A 26490-nucleotide genomic window follows, 5' to 3' on the forward strand; every position below is an offset into this window, starting at 1 on the left:
TCAATTTTTTTTACTAAGCTTAATTAAATCAGTATGAAATGCTGCCGTCAGAATGCAATTTATCTTGGGAATCTCCTTTGAGCCGTGCGTCTACGAAACGTCGGACGATCGATGCACGTTGTGTAATCGGCGCTAATTAATCGTCGTTATATAACATGTACACTTGGGCCAGTAACCTAATTACTCAGCGGGAAGAGCGGCTGCAACGCATCGGAAAATTGCTACAAGCGATAGGCGGAATTTACATCGGAAACAACCAGATAAATCGCTAATAGAATCCGAGTGTTTTTCAATGTCGCTGCCGAATGACAGCGATATTGACAGCACGAAAATAAAGATAGTAGGAACGACGACCCATGTACCACCGAGCGATACACGATACAAAATTGTAAGCAAATTTAATCCATCATTCTTTTTTTTTAATTTATTTATTTACAGTGGTGGCACGTCGATTAGGGCTGCAAAACCCTCAAGTATTGAAAAAAAACTTATTAAATTACTATATAAAAACACTAATGCATACATGAAAACACAAATTGAACGCAGTCTTTTTGTCCAATATATTTATCTAAAAAATGGTTACAAAAGGTTTTTTTTTACAACAATCGTTTGGTAATAGTGCTGGGGCTGTTGTAAGTATTGATAGCTGCGTTCAATGCAGACCACAGCAATTACTAGTGACTTTTTTGTGTAGTTTGTGACAAAATAAAATAGAAACAACAGTATTAAAAAAATTGTTAATAAAAAAAAACAAGTATAGGGTGTTCCAGTAAGAGCTCCGGATTTAAATTTGGCGCCTTTTTACATGTTAATCTTGTAATTAGTAAATATGGAATGCTTTACGATTCATTATTATTGTTAATACTCATTTTCCAATGGGTAATGTTTTGCAGTACGTAAACTTTGTGGAATTTTCCAAATACAATTTTTTTTTGTTTGATAATTGCTAGATAAATGTATAAGAGACGCTACTGTTTTATAATTATCAATGTTTTATCTCTATTTTTATATATAGTTTTGCACCCCATTGTAATAGCTTGCAGAAGCGTAACATGATATAATCAATAAGAAAATAAGAGACAGACAAAGAGAGAGCACAAAGATTATGTGCATGGAATAAAGAAGATTCGATTGAAATCCGCTTTGATTGTGAAGTTTTGTTTCCAGTATATCTATTTTTTCCCTCTGTTAATTTTTCTCTTCACAAACTTGCAATACGGGTCAGACCTTTCTACTGAACCGCTCTGCAATCATCGCGGCCGCAGACTTTCAAAAGAAATGGGGAATCGTGTCACTTCCGGTTTCGCTGCTATTACACGCAACCGGAAATTCGTGATAAATAGTACAGCCCAGAGGGATGTTCCACGCATCGCGTTGGAAACAGTTTTCTGCCCAGCGACGAATCAACCAAAATAAACAGAAAACCCTTGTTTCGTTGCATTTTCCTTCCGCTTCTCTTTTTTTTATATTGGATTTTTTTGTCCCTCTCGATAATTCCGCATTTTACTTACGGTTCTTTGAGCCGCAGGCATTTAGAGTTGTTTGTGCCCAATAAAAATCTCTTTCGTATGATCTCTTGTTTTTAATTAAAACATAAACGGCAAGAATTAATGGAAAATCGCCATTGGGGTTAATACTAAAGCATATGTGCATATGTTTCGAGTTTATACTGTCTGATATGATCAATAGTCTTTACATGTTTGCTAATTGAACTTGAAAGCCTTCCTATACGAATATATTTCATTTGCATATTTTCTTTGAGAGGTATTAAATATTGAAAAATAATGAAAAATTGGAAGAAATAATCAAAGAATTAGAAATATTTAATTCACTTATATAACGATTTTATCTTTTGTTGATTCAATGTGGCGTCAGATAAGACGTTGTCATAACCATATAAGGATTTGTTTAGCGCTTGCAGCTGCATTTGATTCATCGTGACGTAAAAATTACGCGTTTTAATAACCATATATGGACTTGTTTAGTGCTCGCTTCTACAGCTGATTCATCGTGACACAGATGTCAAAATTTCATAACCATATAAGGATTTGTTATGCGCTCATATCAGCAACTAATTAATTATATTTTGATTTATATCAATTTTAGATTAAAACTGTGAATTAAGTTGTAAATTACTGAAAGTTATAAAATTTAGTAATCATTTTCGATGAGTAAATTTGAAAATATGAATGAAATATTTTTTTTGTTAATAAAATGGACAGATTTACCTTTTTGTTGTGGTCTTATAAATGGTGAATGACGAGATCGCTTTTTTAGAAGGCCAATATAACCGATCCGAAAGTTTCGCCAATTGCGTAAATGATTTTCTGTCATCGGCAGATTCCTGGTGAAACGCTTCCGAAGTTATCTAATTAAATTTGAGCTCCTGAAAAAGGAGGAGAGAATTCAAATATATATGTATATATATATAAATATTTTTGTGTTCAAACATTGATCCATGTTCTTTGACGTTCTGGGTTGCTAATACCGCCCTAATCAAGTTCGGCCTCTCAATTAAATGTTTTGAAATGTAAAACACATTACGAGTCGGGTATCTCGAAGTTTCCTCAATTAAAGATATGAAATATGTTCGATCCGTCCGTAGGGCTTTTAATGGCTTTTTGATATCTCGGTGATGAATGAATAAATGATTCGGCGCCGCGCGGTTGGGATTTCTCCTGGTAATTTGTAATGATGATACAAGATAGATACGCCGTTGATAGAGTGGAATTTTGTCGTTTTAAAGTTGGCGGTGGTGGCGGCGACGTAGGCGGGGGCGGCTCGGGCCCTTGCAATAAGTTCGGCGCAAAATTGGGGAAGTTCCATGCCATTTCGATGTTTTCATTTCAACCATTAATCATGCCCGCCGCTACTTAGACACCCTCTCACTCTCCCTCACATAGTCTATATATCCCCGGTTCAATTTATAACGCGCAGAGTTGGATTTCATCGAGTCAACCAACCCTACCCGTCCCCCCGTTCCCCGCCACGATAACGCGCCGCTGGGCGCCGGAAAACCACCCCCTTGCATAAAGTTGGAGTCAATTCGCATACACAATGCACAGGCTGTTGTTTTCGTATTCCCCGATTATATAACTATATAGACATATGGAGCGAAGGGTATTACCGAATTTGGATCTGCGCCCAGGTTGGACCACTATCATAACTTAACCTTGCAGCATATGGTAATCAACTCTACATTTACTAATGCAATAAATTCTATGCAGACAGATTTTCCGAAAGTTAGAAATTCAATAATTTATTCCTTACACTAACTAACTTTAAGGAAGTAGTTTTAATATTTTAGTTCAAATTAAGTAAAATATTATAAAAGTTGCCTAGTTTGGATCACAGGCAAGTAGATCTTATAAATATATATTATAACAAGCTAAAAAGCGAATAAGAAGGTTCATTTTTTTAAATAATATAAAAACGGTGCTTTGTTTGGACCATTGATATTTGTATCCACATAGAACTTATAATTATACTTATGAAATCAAAAATCAAACCAGTGGTCGATTTTGGAAAACAAATTGCTTTCATTAGTCCTACAATTATTATTGTACTTTTTTAAATATATTATACAACTTATAATTTTCAAAATGTATTGGTCCTTTTGATCAAACGGTTATTGTATAAATTATATAATTTTTAAATAATATTTATTCAAGTTTCTCTAGATATTTTTAAATTAAAAAAAAATTTAGGTGGTCCAAATTCGGCAACTCTCATTTTCCTATTGTTGTCATTATAGTTTATTTTCAATCCGGCGCTCCACAAATGCAAGCGCTTGCATCCCTTAAATAAGAAATTAATTGTAACCAAGACTAATCCGAGATAATGAATAGATCTGTACGGAGGAGCTATCGGTGAAGGCGGCTTAAGGAATTAACAGAGCTCCCATCCTCCCCATTTCCAGCTATTCCTCTTTTCTTCCATCCCTCCCTATGTTTATTTCTTTTTTTCTTCCTTTCTTTCCTCTTTTTTTATATTATTTTCGCTCCATTCTATTTTGCGCCCTCTCTCTATTCTGATAACAATTATCCGGATTTATGGAACACATCTTTCAAATGGAATTAACGCAAGCCGTGCTATAAAACAACGATTTGTCTGCAGAGGGCTAAAGGGTGGCAGCGCCAGCAGTGGAGGCAACGGGGTTTAGAAAAGGCGGCGGGGGCTTCTATCAATGCCGCCGGCAACCATCACTCAAACAATTAATAATTAATACACCGTCGGGGGTGAAAACGCAACTCACGGCTGCTCCGAGACCTCAATTTGTTTTTTGGTTTTGCTTTTCGAGGAAGAAAACAAAACGAGGATGAAAAAGGGATTGCCAACGAAAGAAGTTTTCCTGTAGACGAAACGAACATATGTCCTATAAATGTTGCAAAGGTGCCTAGACTTTACAAGTTGGTTATAACTAATTGAATGTCGTTGCAGTCATACTAGATATAATAATTTATAGACCATGATCTATAACCAAGAAAAAATAATGATATAATTGCATTAATACAATCAATATCTTAAAAAATAACAAATCTTACATCATCTGTAGACCAGGGTCTACTATTTGTTTTAAGTGAATAAATAGTAAATAAAAAAATAATCAATAACAAAGTTTGATCAAATTTAATTAACAAAATGCTGATTGTCTACCATTGATAAAAATATATGATGGAAATACCGGATATTTAGATGTGTTAATCTGTAGACCATTGTCTACTATAGAAATTTACTCATTGTTTTTATTGAATAAATAGTAAATAAAGAATTAATCAATGAAAAAGTTTGAATTGACAAAACGTTGTCCACCTTTAATATAAATGATTTTACAGACATACCGGATATTTACATGTGTTAATCTGTAGACCATTGTCTACTATAGAATTAATCAATGAAAAAGTACAATTGACAAAATGTTAATTGTCAACCCTTGATATAAAATAATTTGATGGAAATACTGGATATTTAGAATGTTCTGGAAATTTACAACTGGGTCAAGAACGTATATCCGGTATATCATCTTCGTTACAAATTCCAGCGATTTGAATACAAATACGTTGCGCAATAACGTTATCGAGTGGACCGTAATACCTTTATCGCAAAATTGTGTAAAACAAAACTAACCAATGGAATATTGCCAATGACTACATTATCCTGATTAAATGTCAATATGAAAATTTAGAGCGCGGCCCTCGCCGAATAGATTGTAAATATATAACGGATGTGAAAATAAATTAAATAACAATAAAAAACTAAACCACCCCTCGAGCCGAGAGTGTGTGTGTATATATGCCAAATGTCGTATCATAAACGGTGTTTTATAAATTACATTTTACGAGTCAGCAGACAGGGCGCCAGTTTTGGGGGGTTGCAAGGTCCGATTTTTTTCTTCTTCTTCATCTTCTTCTTCATCCACCTACTCCACCCCTCGCAGATTGCCAACGAGTATTTGAGCTCTCAACGTTTTTATCGCCGAATCGGATGGCGCCTCCTCCATTCCCGATATTCGATTTACTCCAATATGGCCTTGTTTAATTTAAGCAAACGTTATTTATTTTTCTTATCTCCGCATATATCGATCCGCCCCCCGCGCCCGTGTGCACACCCCACCCAAACCGTAACTTGCAAACCTTCGCTAAACAATAAAATCGTTTAATTTATTTATTCGCGCGGACCAATTTGTTCAACAATTCCAATTAATGAATTCGCTTTAATTAAGTTCCAGGCAATTCCGACGAGCACACAAAAAAAAAATATTTGACGCGCGTGTTTGATTGGTAGACTTTTTTTTGTATATATATATATATTTGGCCAGAAAATTAATTAAGTCTAATTATAAAGTAGGGCCATTGTGTGAGCGCTATGCGAGACCCGCAATGCTCTAATTAAATTCGTTTTACGTCGAAGATAATGAAAAACGGAAGTCCATGTTTCTTAAGATATTGCGGGAGATGAGGGGGGATTAATTCCAATTAACCTGGAGTTCAAATATCCAAATATCAATTCGCTTCCAAATATTTGCGAGGATTCAATTTAGAAGGAACGATGATGATGAGACTGCGGACCGTTCTGTTTGAATACATCCAGTTTGAAGGCTTAATAGGTGATGAAAATCTCGTTGCAAATGAACTTATCATCTCTGCTATTCAACTGAAACATCCCGTGACATCGTTAACCTAATAATCTAATCTGTATTCCTGTAAATGTAGCATACAATTACATTGATACAACTTGCTTAAAAATATTGCTACTATTTAAATTCGTTCTTACAAAAAATAGAAATGTCACTGGTCTGTACATTAATTAAGTTTACAAATGATTGCTTATTCTGTATACCTGTTAATGCAAGGCTTTAGTTACTTAAAAACTGAATTTTATTGATACAACGTTGTGAGAGTATTGATAGTTTTTAAATTTTTTTTTTTTGACAAAAATTCTGTATTTCTGTTAATGCAAGATTTACTAATTATAGCTACAATTTCGTGAAATTAATGATGTTTTTTTTTTTTTTTACAAAAATAAGGTATATATATTTAGACAAGAATAAATAATTGTAGGTCTTCATCTATTAACACATTTTTATTGTCTTTAGGGCTAAAATATAAATTTTATTTTATAAAATAATCAATAGTCCTTGTATTGTATCCTAGATTTGCAAGACGATTATGTAGTTAGAAATAAAAGTAGAAAAATTCAGTTTCAGGTAAAGTACCTGAAGAGGTAAGATATAAATAAACTATTAGTTAAGTTCTAGTCGAGCAACTGTCTATGACAGCGTTTCAAAGCTTGAGAAGATAATGGAAGGAAACTTGTTGTATTAAATAAAACTAATCAAAGTGTCCAGGAACGTTGACGCACGTACACAGCCCCGATATCCTCGAGTTCGCAGACCTTCATTATTTTTTATACGTAATCGCGTCGTCGCTTTATTGTTCGTCCCGATGCGCGGATTGCGGTTGACAGCGAAGAAAAATGGAAACAAATGTTGAGAGCAAATCTGGAACAGGAGTCTGCATTTAATTGTCGCGACCGAACAAAACAACCGCGAATTAATTTGAATCGTTCGCCGATAATTGTGTAACTTATGTAAGATGAACGCTACTGCTGCTGCACGTGGCACCTGTTTGCGAGCTCGTTTCGGTATTTTATCCTGATTCGTCCTGTTCGTTCATTATTCCATTAATAGGTGCGATCGAGCTGTTGCATTGTTTACGAGCCACAAAGGACGTCCTCTGCAACGGCTATCTTTTTGTAAACTGAACTGGGACATGAGTCGCATTGTAATCCCATGAATACCTAGTATTTTCTGAATATTCGTACACACATACAGCAATTAATCATTGAAAATGGATATAGCATAATAGGTACGTACATTATACAATCCTTTCACAGGGAAATTCATTTTTTTATATCTTATCATTTTATCCCATTACATCCATACATTTTGTTATAATACATTCATAACATAGAAATTAGAACTTAAATCTTTGCGGACCAGCGGGGGATTATCAGCCCAAATTTTTATACAGAAAAATGTATGCATTTCCACTGGCGACTACTCTTTTTCAGACGGAGTCATCATGATTTTGATTAAGCTTTGAGGATAATTCTGTTAACTTAAGTACATCAAAATACAATACAGATGTGCAACTTTCGAACATTTAGGACAAAACAAATATATATTATTTCTTGCTATAATCAATCAGTTATCAATTTTACCTATAGATGTAATAAAGTGACCTTTTGACCTTGAAAAAACAACTGTCATATGCACTTGACAGATATTTATGTAAAATATGAAGCATAGTGTGCATACACCATTAAATATTTAACCTAAGGTCAGAAACCTGAAAGTAGTAAAATTAGATAATGAACTGTCATTGACAGATATGTATGTAAAATTTGAAGCAACGTTGAATATTAAACCTAAGATCAGAATCTGCCATATTTTCAGCGCTATTTTGAAAATCAATGTGGATTGCAACAACTGTAATATTCGTGTCCGATCGTAAATAACGTAATTTCTCATATGTAATCGAACTGGGGTTAACAACAAACAGTGATATTGTTGCGTGTTTGCAGCCTTTGGCAATACCGATAATTCGATTTTATGAAATTAATTATTGCACAACCGTTTTGGGCCGAGAATTCCGATCCAATTGATTGTTTAATTAATATAATAGCTCAGTTAATTAACGCGCTTGCATCGGTTACATCGAAGAGCGACAAACCGAAGCACCTGGGATAAAAGGATTTAATATTAATCACAACCAAAATCCTTACCATAAACAATATTAGTATTAAGGTTAAAACCAACAAATGAATACCATAATTTACTCTAATTAACAGATGACAATTTCAATTTCTAATTTTCCTTGAAAATCTATATCAATGACTATTTAATTTACCTTTATATTTTACTATTCTTCATCCCTTGAATATTCAGAATAGGGATGTTTTATTAATAAATACTCTACTATATTTACCTGTTGTGCATCGCTTGATGATACTGTTTACTTGAGTCCATAATTAAATGCATTATTCGCAATGAATATTTGAAATTGTTTTGAAAGAAAGGAAATGCATTTTCGCATTCTTCTAGCCTTCTATATTCTTTTGAATTATTTGTTGAGTTTTTTCCACCCCTTGTGGATTTGCGGAAGAATGTTTCGTTAATGATTTACCGCGATTTTACGCGGACGCAATTACTCTTAAGAGCACCGAACAGGATCGAAACTTATCCATGCATAAGTTATAGCTACACTACGACTCTCAAAGCTCAGCAACAAGAAATGAATGTTAGGGTTTACAACAGAAAGTTGTGTATAATGAGGGACAAGTGAATATAACTTTTTTTTTTGTTTATTAAAAGTATATTATTTTTAAAGGATTATTATTTGTAGTAATAAAAATCAATTTACTACAATTTTATTGATATTTCTAAATGTTTTTATGAAATTTATGACCATACATTTTGACATTGACACATGTCACTTAAATTTTGTTGATATATTCAACGTCATTTACTTAGTCGAATTATTCATTCCACCTACATATCCATATCAAAATTATGTCATATGTTGGTATAATTATTTTGTAGGTAATATCAAGAATGGGACCATGTATATTTCCTTGAGATACACCAGACTGAAAGCAAAAATGACAATTGACATATGTCAATATAGATTTGTTGACACATTCAACTGGGAAATATCAGATTCAATCTGAAAACATTTACATAACCTAAATTATCAAAAATAAATTTGTCAAAAGTAAAAATTTACATGTATCAATTTAGCTTTGATGGTATATCTGATTTGTATATAATATGAAGAATAGAACCAAGAATTCTTCCTTGGGATATACCAGACTCAAACAGAATGCTTTAACATATCCAAGATCATCAAAAATAAATTGTCAAAATTGAAATGTGTCAATTTAGTTTAATTCTACTCAAATATTCTACGCTAAGAGACAAATAGTAATATTTTAATTATTTTTAGTTAACAGGAATAGTTATTAACTTACTGCATCTGTAGTTTAAAGCACATGATTTAGACATGTTTCTAATTGACCTTCGGGCATAATTAAGCACCGTAGTAAACTCTTGTCAAAGTATCTCACAGTTAGTTGCAGGCAGTTCAAAAGATACAAACGCTACTATACACATTACAGAGGAGTGCATACAATTGGGTCATCATATTGCAAAATCGTTATTTTACTAGCACATTTTTATGCAACCTACTGCAAATTCCACATATAACTCAATAAACAATTTCTATACTAAAAACTATAACATTTATATTTTTATAAAACATTTTTAGAAAAATAAATATGATGATTGTAAACTTTAAAAACTTGAATTAATAGGTTATATAAAGTATAAAAATTTTCTATTTTATCGAAGCTTAAGCACTCATAACTCTTATTATTGTCAAGCATATATGAACAACTTTATGTTAGTTCTTTTGATATAAAGTAAACACATTTTATTCTAGGACTTTGAATATAGTATGAAACTATCCACATCTTTAAATTACAATATATTCTAAAGTTTACATTTTTTGTATTATATGAAGTATCATTGTTTCCTATTATAAAGTACATAATTAATATAGTGGAGAATCAAGTTACGCTTATACCTCGATTAACATTACCTTTGATAACAAATTTTATTACGAAGTCAACAATTTCTGAACTTAATAATAATGAATTCGATATTAATGAAAAAATACGGATACAAATTACTATAATGCTTTCATCCGATATTCAATTACGCAATTGCTTCGGGATTTGACCTTGGCACAGTGCGAAATCAATAAAGTTGCACGAACAAACGGAGTTTGTAACGTTTAAAGTGTATGTATGATATATATATATATACAGTTTGGAATACGCTTGAGGAAAGTAAAGTTTCGCAGCTTGCATATCCGCTTCTGAAACGTTCGGATCGGATCGGATTGTGAAAGGATTTAAAACTTCGCTGAAATTCAATTAAAAATAGCTCACATTGTAATATGACAATCGCAAAATCCAATATACGCCTCAAAGATTATACAGCATCCGGAAGTTCGACCGAAATTTTATTATATAATAGAGCATGCGCGAATGTGTAATATCTGTAAAATTTTCGATTTAATGAAATTGTTTCAAAGCGTACATACATATATATTATGCATCATATATAAATTAATTGGAATCAATAAATTCTAATTAGATTTTGTCTGCAAACTGCCGAATCATCGGAAGCTTACTGAAAATTTGAAAATGTGTATGTAATGTGATTTATTTCATATCAGTATTTATTGTTTACAATCTATTTAAACTTATGGGGAAATTTTCTCTTGTTCTTTTCAATTTGTACAAAATTGAAACAAAAAAAATTATGAAAAGTATAAAAAATTTCACTCTTCATATTTCTTTCTATTTTCATTTTTTTTTCTCTGTCAAATGAAGCACTAAGAATTATTGGATAATTGATTCAACTATATTATAATAAAAATTTAAATGTTTATAATGAAGATTTTGAAGTCAAAGTTTTTTTTTTAATATATGCTATAAAATCTAAAATCAATTATTTATTTTTTTATTATTATTATATTTGAACGTCTTGAAAAGTGATTCAATATGCAAAATTTCAATATGTGAGAAAATATGAGTAAGTACTAAAAGTTCAGTCGAAAATGCAATTTCCTAACAGAACATGGCTATCGCACGTGGAACTACTGTAAAATTCCATTTAACTTTCGAATTAGCTCGAAAATGCAAAATTGGCATATGCGAATCATAAAGGTCTCAAATCAATAAATTCAAATTCGATTATGACTGCGAAAACCGGGGATCATTGGGGAAAAGTTCAAAGCGCACGCCACAAACGCTTTGAAGCCGCGCTACGCGTTACGTAACTTTTAATGCAGTCCTGCAAATCCGTCCTCCTCCAAGAAGAATGCTCATGCTCGGGCGCTTTCCGCGAATACAATTCGCCTTGTTAAACTCGCAAACGATTGCGTAAGTACTGGTTTATTCGTTCCCAACCTCGGTGATAACATTGGGTAAAATTAAGCAGAACTCTGTGGGGGACTTGCCCGAAACGTGTCTGGAAAATTATCAAGTGTAATGATTAGGAGGAACACGGAGGGAGAAGAAAGAGAACAAAAAAAAGGACTCGAAGGAGAAGGGAATGGTAGAAAAGAAGTGCTGATTCTCATGAAAAAGTCATCGTTTCAGGGACGGAGCACGTTTTAAGCATGTTTACAAATAATGTCTAGGGAGGGAGCATAGTGTATTTTTCTGGGTTCCTTTGGTACGAAGAATCAACACTTTTATCGCGACTTCCAATACGATCTACTACCATTCGCTCCGATATCGTGCAAGTTTAATTTAAGCAAAGTGTCTCGTATATATTTTTCGCACTTCAAGGACGATTTTATCTCGAAACATCGATCCGAATGTAGTCGTAGTTTCAAGTCGAAGATGCAAAGATATACGCATAGCCTTAACGTATACATATCTAGTCATATAATATGGTCTATTCAAAATCATCCTACATTGAAACATCTTTCCATATAAATTTCTCTAAAATCGGGATAGTAAATATCCTTGAAATATCTTAGAGCATAAAATAAATAAAGTCTTGTGTAACTTTTACATACAAAAATATTTACTACCTTTTTTCTACAATACCTTTAGTCCTATTTTATTTAATTTTGTAGTATTCGAAAACCATATAACTCTTTGTATAATTTATAATTACATCAGAAAGGGTCCTTTTATATGTAGCTTAAGTTATAGCTGCTTTTAAATAATGTTCTTTTCTAATCAAAAATATTAATTATCTAATAGTATTGTCGTAAATTGAAGTCAAAGAGGTATAGTAGTAGCTGTAACCATACTAGTTGTCTACCTCAGGGTTTCCCAAACTATGTTCCAGGTGTTCCGTGAAAATTTCGAAGTGTTCCGTCGCATGGAAAGTTTGGGAAACCCTGATTTACCTTATGCTATTACATAATGTTAATATCATATCAAAAAAATATTTTATCTAATGTCATCGATCCAACTATAGTCGTAGTTTGAAGTTGAAGATGTAGAGGTATACGCAGACTTAGTCGTAGCCGTAACCATAGCAGTTGTCGTAGTTATAGTCCTGTGTAAAGCCGAATATCTGGGCGTCTTCAATTAACTTGATTTTGTAGTTCTATTTGGTTGTGGGATGCGGCTCTGTCTCTGACATCCTTCCGCGCCGTCACAAACTACACCCTCATTGAATTCCCACATAAACCGTGGAATTAAAATTTTCTCTCTATTTAATCCTCGGCTCGGTTTTCGATTAAGATCCGGAACCGCATTTCCGCACTCCTCCCTGATTTTATTCAACCCTCCGTTCCTTCGTTTGTTATCCGAACACATTTCCATCCTCCTCAACCAATACACTTCCAATCCGCAATGCGAATTGAACGGATTTCTCTCCACTTCCATCCACCCATAACAATTCCCAATTTCGTTTGCTCCTATACATCCCATCATTTATACTTTCTTTTTTGTCTATTCATAATCGTTATTTCGAAAAATTAAAGTATTCTACTTATGTAATACTTCGACAACCTTTTAAAATTTTGTTTTTTTAACAATTTGTTTTAAAAATATATTAATAATGCTTAGTATAATTTGAAATATTTTATAATACATTTGTTGATGCTTGAGTAATGCTATATATCCCATTGAAAGCTTAAAGTCTCTGTAATAAAGCGAAGGATATTTTTCGGAATTGCTCTAAGCTTTAAATGATCACCGGTGGTGAATGAATTCGCTGCGAAATTCCTCCCCAACATAAGTAAATTAATATCATCCCTCGCTTCCACCGCTCCCGAAAAAAAACCCATTTTTTTTTGCCGCTCGTTCGATTTTTGAATGTATCTTTTTACCGCCATAACTTTTTTTTTCTTCCGGCTTTCCAACCGGAATACAAATTCACCATTTGCTTTCGACATTTATTCCACTTTTATGCGTTCGATCCGGGCCATCGCTTAAATTGTTCAATTGCGAACAGATTAATATCCTTCTGGCTTTCTGGTATGGGCTGTACATACGGTTTATCTAACGCTGTATCAATCTTTCGGGCTCTGCCCATTGATATAACGACCTTTCATTTTGATTGATTGCTTTAGTGAGAAATAAAAACAGAGCATCAACCGTCCCTTCGCTTCAGCATCTCTAGCAACAATGATGATGATGATGATGCGGATAAACAACTAATAAAAGTTGCATCAACCACGGACCACCCCAATTTCGGCTCCAACTATTTGCTCATAATTAATTTGGGGAAAGCGCCCTGCCCTCTTCCACCGCAGTCAAATTTTAATGACAAATTGATGCATTAGGCGCCTACCGCCCCCATACTCGGACCCGGAAAACCTCGTCTCTCTACCCCCGACCCGACCCCAAATTCAAACCATCCATTGTTACTTTATCCGAATAGATAATTAGGTATAATTAATAAAATCCCTGCCGCCGCCGCCGCCCCTAAAAGCAATTTCAATTTCGGTAATGGCGAAAGGAATCTTTAATTTTTTACGATCTAATCTCGAAGGCCTTGCACAGTTGGTAAATAGGGGGCGGCCATTTTATATTTAATTACTTTCTTTGCAGAGTGGGTTGGCCAACCCTATCCACCGCCACCCCCGTCGACGTTATTACAAAAGAATACTGCGTAACCTTCTTTTTTGCTTCTCTCACTTTGTCTTTCTCACACATAATCTCTAGCTGCTACTTTTTCTTGTTATCGGGGAAAAAGGGCGGCGACCTTATCAAAATATCAAGGGAATTGCAGAGCAAATCCGAAGGGTTGCAGGTCTTTATATAAGCTAAGCCTCCTCACACCACGTTATTGGAAACAAAGGGATTTCTTGATTAACATTGAGTATTTGCCCTATTCAACGTGAACTTAATGAAGTAACACTTATGTAAATTAAAGTCAGAAACGATCGCTATTTTTCCTGAGATTTATATCATCTTTACTTAAGTTATAATTAATTTTTAATTACAACCACTATTCAAAGATTGCTAATCTCATCTTTAACTAAATATTACTTTAATGATTAAAATGAATATACAAACTTTGTTAATTTGGTTATATAACAGTAATATTTAATAACGTATTAAAATAACAATAGCATAATTAATCTTCAGTTGTATATTTAGTAGCGTAGGTGCGGTTTAGCAAAGGATTTATATAATAGCACTACAGTATGATTATTCATGTTAAAGCGTAATTAGAACTATACATTATATAACAGTTAGTAAAATAAAATATTATAAGTACAATGGTGGTGTGAAATAATCCTTACTATATATAATACAAAAATTTACATGCAACATTCAGAATGATTTTCTTTACGTTATTTGTATGTTAACGAAGTAGGCAATAAACACATCCTGACGTATATAAAAATAGACAGGATGTATTTTGATTACGAACGCAAACCGAAAAATTGCAGATATTAATCAAAAAGGGTTGGAAGTAATCAATTCGCTCGTAGCTCGTGGTGAAAGGAAACTAATATTACCTTATTATTTGCTTCCGCGTCTATTGGAAATTACTTAAAGTAAATTAAGGAACCTTTAATAATGAACATCAAAGGTAAATTGGATTTATAGATTTATTTTTAGGTAATTAATTAACATTAGCGTTGATCATGTCTGTAATAACAACACATTCATTTTGTCTATAGATATAATTTTCGAATAAAAGTATGTTGATTTATTGATTTATACATTGTGTTTGTGTATTATATTAAATTGTAAAAACCAATAAAAAAAATAATTTAAGAATTGTCAGGTTTACTTTATATTTCTTTAATTAAATCTTTTCTTTAGTTCAAATTATTTTTTTTTAATCTAAATTAAATATGAAAATATTTTAAAAAATAAGTTTCTTTTTTTTAGTATTAATTGAATAAGAAATTATGGTTCAAGTACACTCTTAAAGGAACTAATCAACAATTTATTGATATTAAGTTACAAAGTACAAATTAGATACGTGCTCAATATTGTATTTTAGTTCAAATAAACTAAGAAACTAATAAATATTATTATTATAACATTAAAAACAAAATCTAAGCTATTTATAACTCATTGTATATTAGTTCAAATTAACCAATGAAGAATCTATTGACATTTATATTAAAACTTATAAAATTATTTTAGTTTAAATGAACTACTCAATAATTTATTTATATTAAGTACAGATTAATATTAAACTTTGTAAAATTATTATTTTTATAATAATACCAAAAACAGACTATACATATCCTAGTACAATATTGTTTTAGTTCAAATTGAATAAGAAGTTTTGGTTCAAGTAAAGTTTTAAATGAACTAATCAAGATATTAAGTGAAATTGTATACGTATACAATATTGTATTTTAGTTGAAAATTAACTACTCAATAATTTAATTATATTAAGTATAAATTATATTAAAGAAATATTGTTGAATTCACAAACAACTAACAAATTATTTGATTATTATATAAAATTGAATTATAACTGTAGATTAGTTTTGTTTAGTTTACTAAATGTATATTGTTAGTACAAACGTTGTAAGTAGATGGCATTCTTAGATACACAATTTTACATTCATTTATTTCCAATTTCACCGATTGGATGTCGCTGGATTTAAGTATCTGTTAATATCAAGCGTTTTCCACGTAATTGTGTATTTATAACAAGATGGCTTAGATGTCGTCGATGAAACTCTCTGTAACAAAATGGTAATCTAAAATGTTTAAAACATCTTCATCTTTGGTTTGAAGTAAGCAAGTCGGTACGTTTTCTTATTAATCATACGATTTTGTAGCATTGCATTGCTTTTTGGAAAAGGCATTTTAGATGGTCACGTAACATAATTTAAAGAAAATTTTTGGTAGTTGTTATATAATAAGTACATAGTTTACTAAATGTTTGTAGATAGTTCAAACGTGTGTTGTCTTTATATCATTGATTAAGTATGATATTATGTTTTTCATTCTAATGTGTTTAATTTAATGTTATCATTTTTCAAAGTAATTGATCAGTTTTTTCAACTTTCTTTGTCTCAGAACACAGTTGAAGTTTGATCTTAATATTACATTTCCAACAAATTAAAATTTTACTGTTTTTCAATTTATTAATTTTTATTAAGGATAATTTATATAGAAGTAATAGTTTCGCTTAACGAGTGTTTCGCATTACTAGTAAGTTTCTATATTTGATATAAAATGTAACAGATTATAGGGTATGCATAAATTATGGTATTTTAGTTTAACTATCAAGTAATCAACAAGCTATTCAAGTCAAGTACAAATGATCATCCCTAATGGAGAAGCTATTGTCTGTGTTGGTCAAAGTAAAGTTACTAAAACTGGACCATCCAGTGAGGATATTAGCGTCGGAATATATATTGCACGTGGCACGCAGGTGGACTTGAGGAACTGGAAAGTTTAATAATACCTGCCGGTGAAAGTGGCAATTTCCGAGATTAGCTGTGTTACTATAATAGATTACATTCTTATCATTATTCAGAATGAATCAGCTGCAATGAGTCATGTAGGTTTATCGAGCGAAGCCTTCACGTCGTGAGAGGGTGGATGGGCGTTTCAGGAATGAGTCGACGTGACGAGCTGATGTTAAAAACTGCAGAGGTATGACCTTCTTTTTGTAACCGGTTTAATGATCCGGTAAAAAAGTAAACTCTCATCGAGTATTTAACGTAATTGAAATGAATTACCAATTGGACTTGTATCGGTGGACGAGGTGGATGTTGCTATGACCCACTTGTTCGAGTAAAATATCATAGGGTTAAGGAAAGTATTTATTTGAGACCCACATATTGGAAAATCCGGATCCGGAAGAGTCGAAGGGTGGTGCTATGAGGGTTTTCCAGGGTGGCCTTAAGAGTAAGAAAGAGAGGGAATAAATATATATATATATATAAATGACCCGAAATGAAAAATCGTAACGATTTTTTCCCCATCATTCCCCCGTCGTGCCCTTTCTTCTCGCGTTCCGCCAAGTAAGAAACCATAACTCATATTTTCGAGTGCTAGTTTATCTCGAATCAGTCTTGAAGGATGGATCGACCTATTGCGATGAACCCTCTTAAATGCTAAAAGTGTTAAGGGCGGCTACCAATCCACCTCCCCAACCCTCGCCGTATCCCCATCCTCGTTCCCTTCTATTATTACCTAACGAACATTATAAATGACACGGCCGTGCCCTCATCAAACATTTATCAGTCAGGAGTGGAAGAAGCGGAGCAACATCCACATCTATTACTTATTTATGAAACGCTCATCCGTTTTAGTATATTTGACAATTTCGAATTAACTCCCCTCCAAATTCATGGCACCATTCCATCCGTGCCGCACAATCGCATATAAATAAAACCGCTGCCGCCGCCACCGAAGAAGAAATGAATAACATGAAATATGGACTGCGGCCATTGTGTGTGCATGCCTATTCCCACTGTGGATCTGCCTCTGCTGTTCGCTCTTCGCATTTTATGCATTACGTAATTAAATGTTTATACATGCTCATGTTGCTTGCACACACAAATATCTATATACATGTGCACACACGCACGCGTTCACATCAAGACACAACGTACAGCGCGAAACGCGTTCCTGCAACAGATAGAGTGCTCGTAATAACTTCAGAAGTGTATATTGTGCACCAGTTGATTTTACTCCTTCCTCGCAAACATGTTTTACCTCCGCGCCATTTAAATCAACGAGTCATAATTTCATACATTTTCATCTCTCAAAACATTTTTACCACATAAATAGTGTTGTCAAGTAACTTAATAACAACAAAATTAATTTCTAATCAATATATGCTTTACCTTAATCATGTAGTAGCTACAACTATATGATAATGAATATTCCTGTAAATTGTAAATAGGAAAAACTATAATTTTTATTTCAACAGTTTTTACTTTAATTTTCTACACAAAATTTTTCATCTTAATAAATCGTTGTATCTGCTACTTTTGTTATATTTATAGATGACAGTTCTATCTAGATGTATATTATAGTATTCGAGCTTCTTCAATCTAAGTATATTTATTACTTAATTCTTGGTGTTTTTGAATATATAATCAAAAAATAGTATAACAAAACTATATTAAAATTCCCAAAAGTTATGTAATTAACCTATAAATTTCCTTAAGCTTTTATTTATAGTCTGATCTTTAAATTTTAACTTAATCTCCTATCTAGATATATACAAAAGTAAATCACTTTAGTTAATCTACGTAAACCTTGGATATTAACTTCCACTGATGATTCCGTAACTATATTTTTTTTAATTCTTTCCACTAAGATCCATTGAGAAATTTTATAATTTCACTATATATGATCATTTTATCCAAATATTATAATAAATTTCGACTTTATTTATTATTATTTTAATTATATTCAATTAATTTCCAGTTAAAGAGAAAGTTGCTTGAATTGAAAAATTTCTCAGAACAAAGAGACATTCGTCATTTCGTAGTGTGTCCCAAAAGAAATCAAGCTTCGTGTGAAACCACCCAGGATTATATATATATATAAAAATATTCTTGCTACGGAATTTATAATTAATTGCACTTTTTTTCCATGAGCTTAAGCGAACATATTCTGTACTATTTGTACCCTTCTCGAGTTCGCCGCTTTCGCTTATTTATATTTTTTTTTTCCTTGTCGCGTTCATTTTTCTTGTGAATATATTTTTTTTAAGATAAAGTATGGTAAACATGCGAAGAAAATATGGAGATTTCAGTGTTTTAATCCGCGTAATTAAAATTCGCATCGCGACGGCGCAAAATCGCGGATACCTTTTAAATACGTGTGCATATCGCGTTTACATTGTAACATGCTGTTTTCTGCTTCTTTTTTTTACTTTCTCTTCATTCCTTTTTATTGTCGTCGTTTCCTACGCTTCCGCTGAACAAAGGTATTGTTTCCGACGACCGAACAAATTTTAGGTAACAACAGGCTTCCGTTTTTCTTTCACGTATTTCGCGATATTGTAAATTTATTAAATTACATCATTTCTGTCACACAATTGGAAATACATCTCTTTTCTCAACTTTATCAGTTTTTTGAATCAGCAATTTCATAACAAACTTATTTATCTTAGAAATTATTGCTTTGATCGAAAAACTTTATAAGAATTTATTGTTCATCTTAACATTATATTTCCGGTTTACCCGGAAATGACTAGTTTTTATATTTTCAGCATAATAAATTATCGATTTATACAAATATTAACAAGAAATTGAGTAAATAATTAAAAAAAATATATTACAATGATGTTATATTTATATTATTAAATTTGCTGTTCAAATTGCGGAATGTACGTGTATGATAATTTCGGTGGAATAGTAAATCTAGCGAATGGAATTGGTAATATCGTGTATTGTGTATTCATTATATTCACAAATTGTATTTGTTCAATATAATTGGGCTGTAATACAATTAATGAATAATGCACGGAAATCTCTGAACCAAGCGAGTAGAAATTGGGGACTGCAAAAAAATGTATATATACATGGGCCGTTGCATTGGAGGATTTGGGGAGGTTTATTTAAACCATTGTAATTTGACGCTTTCACGTTATTAAATTAAGAGGATTTGTTTAATGCAACGTTCATTAGTGTTATTAATGGAATTTAAATTTCCGAACGGTACGCACACGTCTGTATTTCGGGTGTTTATTAAATGCATATTATATAATGCGAGCACATGTTCCGGACGGCCGGAGGTATAAATCTCTTCGGTTTTCGTGTTTGTATAATTAAATTCCGAAGGATAGAGTGCGTGTCGTGAAGAAGATGCGAATGCTTCCATTCCAGAAAAAAAGATATATATCTAAGTAAAAAGAAGAAGAAGAAGAAACGAATGAGAACAGTAGCGAAGGAGTCACACACAAAAATTGTCATCGGTTGTAATGTTGTGTCTAATTTTAGTCACTCCGTATTTAACCACTACTTAACGTTGCGATGTTCTTTTCTTCTATTTTTTTTTCTCTGTCTTCGGCGCCTCCCCTATGGATCTTGTTCCCTCCTCTAGTAAGACTAGGAGAAGTTACAGCATGTGTTGGGTGTAAAACAAATACCAGCAGAGCATTCCACTTTGTCTTGTGAACTTCCAGATATCGTGTTAGTCGTAATAAGTCGAGCGAGTTATGCAATGATTTATGCCTCGCTCGTCTCGTATAATTGTTAATTTAAACATATATTTCATGATAATTGTATTAGGAAAATTTAAAAATATTCGGTTGAAATGTTCCAATTTGTGGAATTTAAGGAAATTCTTAATTATCCGATAATTTTCTAACATTATCAAATTTATTTATTGATGTAACTAAAAAATATTTGAATATAATGAAACACCAATATGAAAAATGGTATTAGCAAAGTTTTCTTGAAAAACATCTTTGAAAGAATCAAATCTGTTTTATCCTACGGGTAAAGCTTGGAAGAGTTTCAACATGTGTTGGGTGTAAAACAAATACCAGCAGCGCATTCCACTTTGTCTTATGAACTTCTAGATAACGTTTCCATGTTAGTAGTAATTCATCGCACGGGTTATGCAATGATTTATAGGCGAGTCGCTCCGTGTAATTGTTAATTTAAACATGGATTTTTGCGTATTGTTTCTTGTGGGGCCCAGAAACGAAACAAACAGCGATACGTGATGGCGGGAAGGTAATCTCGTTACGACGAGGATCATTTGCCTGCCGTATGCAAACGAGGCGGACGTAATTTTGTCTTAGCTACGTGATTTCTTCCTTAAATGCTAATTAAATCGTGCCCTTCGAGATGTCCCGACATACACGTGGCCACGTCAAGCCAAACGAAGATGAAGAGAATAAAAAAAAGAAGAAGAAATTAAGGATACGATGAAAAAAAAAAGTGAAAACGAACGAGGATCTAGTTTTGAATGGGCAGAACCCTCACGTCGTTAGCCCTAATTCACGGATTCAATTACGTTCTCTCCTTTCAAAATGTTGAACTGATTTGCGGGTCAATTATAACCACCCACCCCCGCGCGCTTATTAATGGAATAAATAGGTTAGACACGCGCGCGCTCGAGATTTATTACTTTTCCACCCTCGACGTCGTACTCCTTCTCAACCACCTCATCCTTTCCCTCCTTAGCACTCGATTCCTTTCGTCCTGATCATCTCGTGTATCGGTATGGGAATAGATATGTGTGTGCGCGGTAATGATAGGATCGGTATTGTTATTCCTGCCGAGGCTATTCGAATGGAATGGTCCTCCTGTGGCCAATATCGAGGCCCGATCAAAAACTCGTCCCAGGCCCAATCAAACCAAGTTCCTTTTTCAATCTCCGATTTTGATTTGAATCTACTCTGCTCGTTGTTAAAACTTGCTCGAGGCGAGATTCCCAACTCCAATTTTGTTCCTTTTATTTCTTGTTTTTGTTTCTTCTGTTATTCTTGTTCTTTTCTGTCTTCTGTTTCGCATCGAAGTGTGGTTTCTTTGATGTCTAAGGTGTCTGCAAACACTAAAATGTTTATGGGTAATCAACGCACAACGGCTGTCGTATATCACTTATATTAATCGCGAATACCATATACTTAGAGTTAACTAATGTTCAACTCTCAAGTTGTTTTTTTTACACATTTATAACTAATTTTGACATATTTATTACTTTACAAACAAGTTTATTTATAGCATCCTCAAACTTATTAAAATTTACAATGTTATTCCTTCTATATTAACATTACTACAATCACAACCAAATTTTAATGAAATAAAGTTTTATTGTTTATATTAATTAGTTTTATAAAAATTTTGTTGGTATATTTGTCTTGAAATAAATTTTTATATAAAATATCTCAATTTGTGTATGTAATAAAGTTAGCTATAAACTGAAATTTTAAGCAATACCTGGAAAGTATTACCTACAAACAACGTTGAAAATACTAAGATTTCTTTATAAGTCACCTATAAAGAAACCAAATCTTGCTCTATAAAGTACGAAATGAGTGTGGTAGCATATATTGCGCAGAACAAGTTGAAATGCTATTGCAATATGAAATAGGAAAACGAAGTGTAATCCGGGGCGAATGAAAGGATTGCATTTGTATATTGTATAGCATATATGTTAAAGTTACGTATCCTCTACTTCCTTATTTTTACTTCTTCTTATTTTTCTTCTTTTCTTTCTTCTTCTCTTTTTCTGCTAATAAACCCGTCGAGATGCAATCAATTACATTTAGCTGCCGCGAACCATCAAATTCTTATCGCCCCTCCCTTTCCTTTCCCATTCCCATCCCCATTCACGGTTTCCTCTGTCCCTTTTTCTTCCTACCCCAAGTAACTTCTTTTTCCGGCGGGTCATTTGTCTTAATTCCATTTGCAGCCATCGCGAGATAGCAGTTTTCGAATGAAGATACTAATGAAATATCAAAACGTTTTTCGGTTAGATTGATTGTTAACGGGTCACCGGAACAATTGGGCACTCTGTGTAGCAGGTGGCAAGCGAATTACGGCGCATCAATCTTGAATGAGGCTCAACCCCTAACGGTGAAAACACTCAACGTCCCCTGCTGGTTGCCTCCCCTCAGCAGGGCCATTCGGTTTAACACCGTGCATTACAAACATATCTACCGTGTGCTATGTATATATAGATATAAGTATATGAGAGAGAGAGAGAGAGAGGGTGTATGTGTATGAGTGAGAGAGGGTATATTTAGAAAGGCCTAGTTTATTAATTGGATCGGTGTTTGTGTTTGTTGCAGGTCCCATGCGGATGCAACGTGCTTGGAATGGGGGGTGAAAAGGCCCGTCCCATGTGGTCGGTGGTGGTCCTGCTGCTGTTCGTCGGGCAGATTCAGGCCATATGCCCGGCGCGCTGCAAATGCAACGAAGACTCGTTGCGAGTCTCCTGTGCTTCCGGGTCCCTGGAGGTGGTCCCCATCCAGCTGAATCCGGAAGTCCGTCACATAGACCTAGCGGATAACAGGATTAGCAACGTGCTCTTCACCTTCAACTTCTACAGCAACCTGGTGTCGCTCGACCTATCTGGCAACAAGATTCAGTCGTTAGGCTCGATGAACTTCGAGTCGCAGCGCAACCTGAAGCATCTAAACTTGAGCGGCAACGAGATAGAAACTCTGTGGAAGGATTCGTTGAAAGGATTATGCGCCCTCGCCGAACTAGACCTTAGCTTGAATCGCCTGGAGAAGATCTCCGTGCACGCGTTCCGCGACCTCCACTCGTTGGAAGTGCTAAAACTCAATGGCAACCAGATCGTCTATCTTGAAGAAAGTCTATTTAAGTCCTCGACGATGCTGCGCGTATTATTATTAGAAAATAATCAGCTGCTAGAAATACCGACGGGCGCCATATCAGACGCCACCAATCTGAATAAGCTATCTCTCACCAACAATCTCATAGTGACAGTGGCCGAAGGCGAGATACCAAACCTACCGCTCCTGGAGTCGCTGCAGCTAAACAACAACCTGATCAGAGATATTCACGCCGGTGCCCTATCCGGATTAACCTCTCTGGAGTTCTTGGATTTGAGCGACAACAACTTCACCGCCGTTCCTACTGTATCCTTGGCGAAGCTCTCCAATCTGACGAAGCTCAAGTTCAGCGGTAATTTCATCAATTACATTCCGCCGGTAGCATTCAAGGGTCTGTTTCAACTACGATTCCTGCGACTCGATCGGCTCGAATTTCTCTCACGCATCGATCCCAGAGCTTTCGTCGACAACATTAACTTGGAGAAGATCTGGTTGGACGACAACATCGCCGTTGAGACATTACCAGGTCGCCTGTTCTACGGTAACCCTCGCATCACCCACATCTCGATCCGCAACAATCAATTGGCCACTTTAGACGCATCGCATTTCCCTTTGGATCAATTGAAGTGGCTGAAATTGGGTCGCAACCCTTTGGAGTGCAATTGTTCCCTTCTATGGCTTTGGAGGCTGGAGCAAGAGCAGAAGGCTAGATCAAACGAGAATGAGACAGCCATCAGCGAGGAATTGTTCGTGGATATTGATGAGATATCGTGCGCTGGACCGGAGCCTTTGGATGGAGTACTTCTCGCTGACGCCACCGAATCGCAGGTGGGATGCTCACTTGGTTGGATTGCCGCCCTTAGCGCCGTCGCCCTTACCTGTTTCATGCTCGCCATTGCCGTCATCCTACTGTACTGTGGACCTCTTAAGAAACACGTGAAGAGAAACGAGAGTCCCCCATCAGAGGCAGCCCAATGCCCTAACGGACCGGCTCTAACCCTAACTTACGAAGATCCCAGGGCCGACAAATACATAATAGGGCCTCCACTAATACACGAATACAGGACCCTTGCCCCATGGGATCCGTACTCCAAAGACTGCTCTGATGTCTACAGACAATTCGATAGCGCTCCGAAAGCCCGACCACACATAGTATACGTTTAAAGAGATCCATCGGGGCCGTAATGTAACCTAATAATCAGTGAATGTAATGCCCAAAGAGTAAAACACATGTCTGTTCTTCCATAAAGAAAGAAAACACAAAGAAATGGAGAAAAAAGTTATTAATAATGCATATAATATAATTGGGTACCCAGGGACGTTTCATCGCCGATAAGTATATACTTTTATACATTTTTATTCTAAATTAATAAAATTACCAATAACTTCAAAAAAAAAATTCGAAAAAAAATCTTTCTAATTATACAATTTTTTACAAAAGTAGTCTAGAATAATTAATTAAAGCGAATATATATTTAAATTACACTTAAGTTTTAATGGCAATGAAACGCCAGAGATCAAAGGTCTCTGCTATGTAACTAGTCCTAAGCCCTTGAAAAGAAAAAACAACTGGCTAGGTCGAAGGTATAACAAGTCACATTTTAAGTCCACTTTTCACTCATAAAAGTCACCAAGGTTTCATTGCGTCCAACGTGACTTGTGCGTCAAAACTTTGCTTACAAAATCGTGCGAAATGTTTATTTTCTCAAATATTATGTTGTAATGAAATATATTCCTAAACGTAAATTACTGGAAAATAACTTTTAATTATTTGCAAAAGCGACAGGGATCAAAAGCATACGCGATTGCATAACGAATTACATAATATGTCGTATTTGGAATAACACTAGTAAGTTGGGAATTATAATGCCATGCGAAATTTTGTTAGCATACGCAGATGTGCTGTATTAATGCAAGCTTTTCACAATGCTTAAAATTTAATAGTTCAACAACAGATCCGATTTTCAATTATGAAAGACGGGAATTACATAACTATATTACAGCTTTCATATCATAAAGAGGATATCAATTAAACTTTCGCTAATTATAGGATTCAATTTAAATTTTTATTTCTATTTCAACGTAAGATAAAAATAGTTGTTTTAATTCCAGTAATTCAAACATAATTTTCTAAAACAAAGTTTATACCTTTTTTAAAAAAATATTTGCTTAGTTTCATACATTAAACAAAAAAAAAGAAACACTTTGAATTTAATAGATAATATAATGTACCAAATATCAAATAACTTCAACTAGATTAGATTAGATCAAATTAACTATTTTTTTTAATATACTAAAAAATGTTTAAAATAATATTTAGTATATTAATTAAATGTTTTCAAAGAAAGTCGTCCATTGATTATGATTACATAAATAGGAACTATGGAATCTACAAACATATTGTTAAATCATGTTTGTAAGAAAATTGATGTTTCTAAGTCTATGAACTTGAGTCCAAAACAAAAAATAATAGTAAAAAATAATTAATGTAAAATAGACAAAAAAAACACAGATTGATAAAGTATGAAAACTGAAGTATTAAAAAGTTTTTGAATTATAAATTTCGCTGTCTGTTTCAAATAATTGCATTTGGATGTACTCGAAATACTAGACTTTCAAAAGCTAGTTTATTTAGATGTTTTATGTCAAAGTTGATGACGCATCCGGGATTACGTCAATAATTAACTCGT

At 33.9% G+C, this 26490-nt stretch overlaps 1 protein-coding gene across 1 annotated transcript in view; it reads left to right on the forward strand.

The window, feature by feature from the left end:
• LOC108565338 (chondroadherin-like) overlaps positions 1-25152 on the forward strand; it is a 107012-nt gene extending 81860 nt beyond the window's left edge. Inside the window, exon 4 of the mRNA XM_017924761.1 lies at positions 23291-25152. Within this exon, the coding sequence (XP_017780250.1) occupies positions 23291-24964 (1674 nt within the window). The 3' untranslated portion in view covers positions 24965-25152. The remainder of the gene's footprint in view (positions 1-23290) is intronic.
• The last annotated feature ends 1338 nt before the right edge of the window (positions 25153-26490 follow it).

Source organism: Nicrophorus vespilloides, unplaced genomic scaffold, assembly GCF_001412225.1.
Source record: "Nicrophorus vespilloides isolate i.1.1-1 unplaced genomic scaffold, Nicve_v1.0, whole genome shotgun sequence".
NCBI classification, from domain to species: Eukaryota; Metazoa; Arthropoda; class Insecta; order Coleoptera; family Silphidae; genus Nicrophorus; species Nicrophorus vespilloides.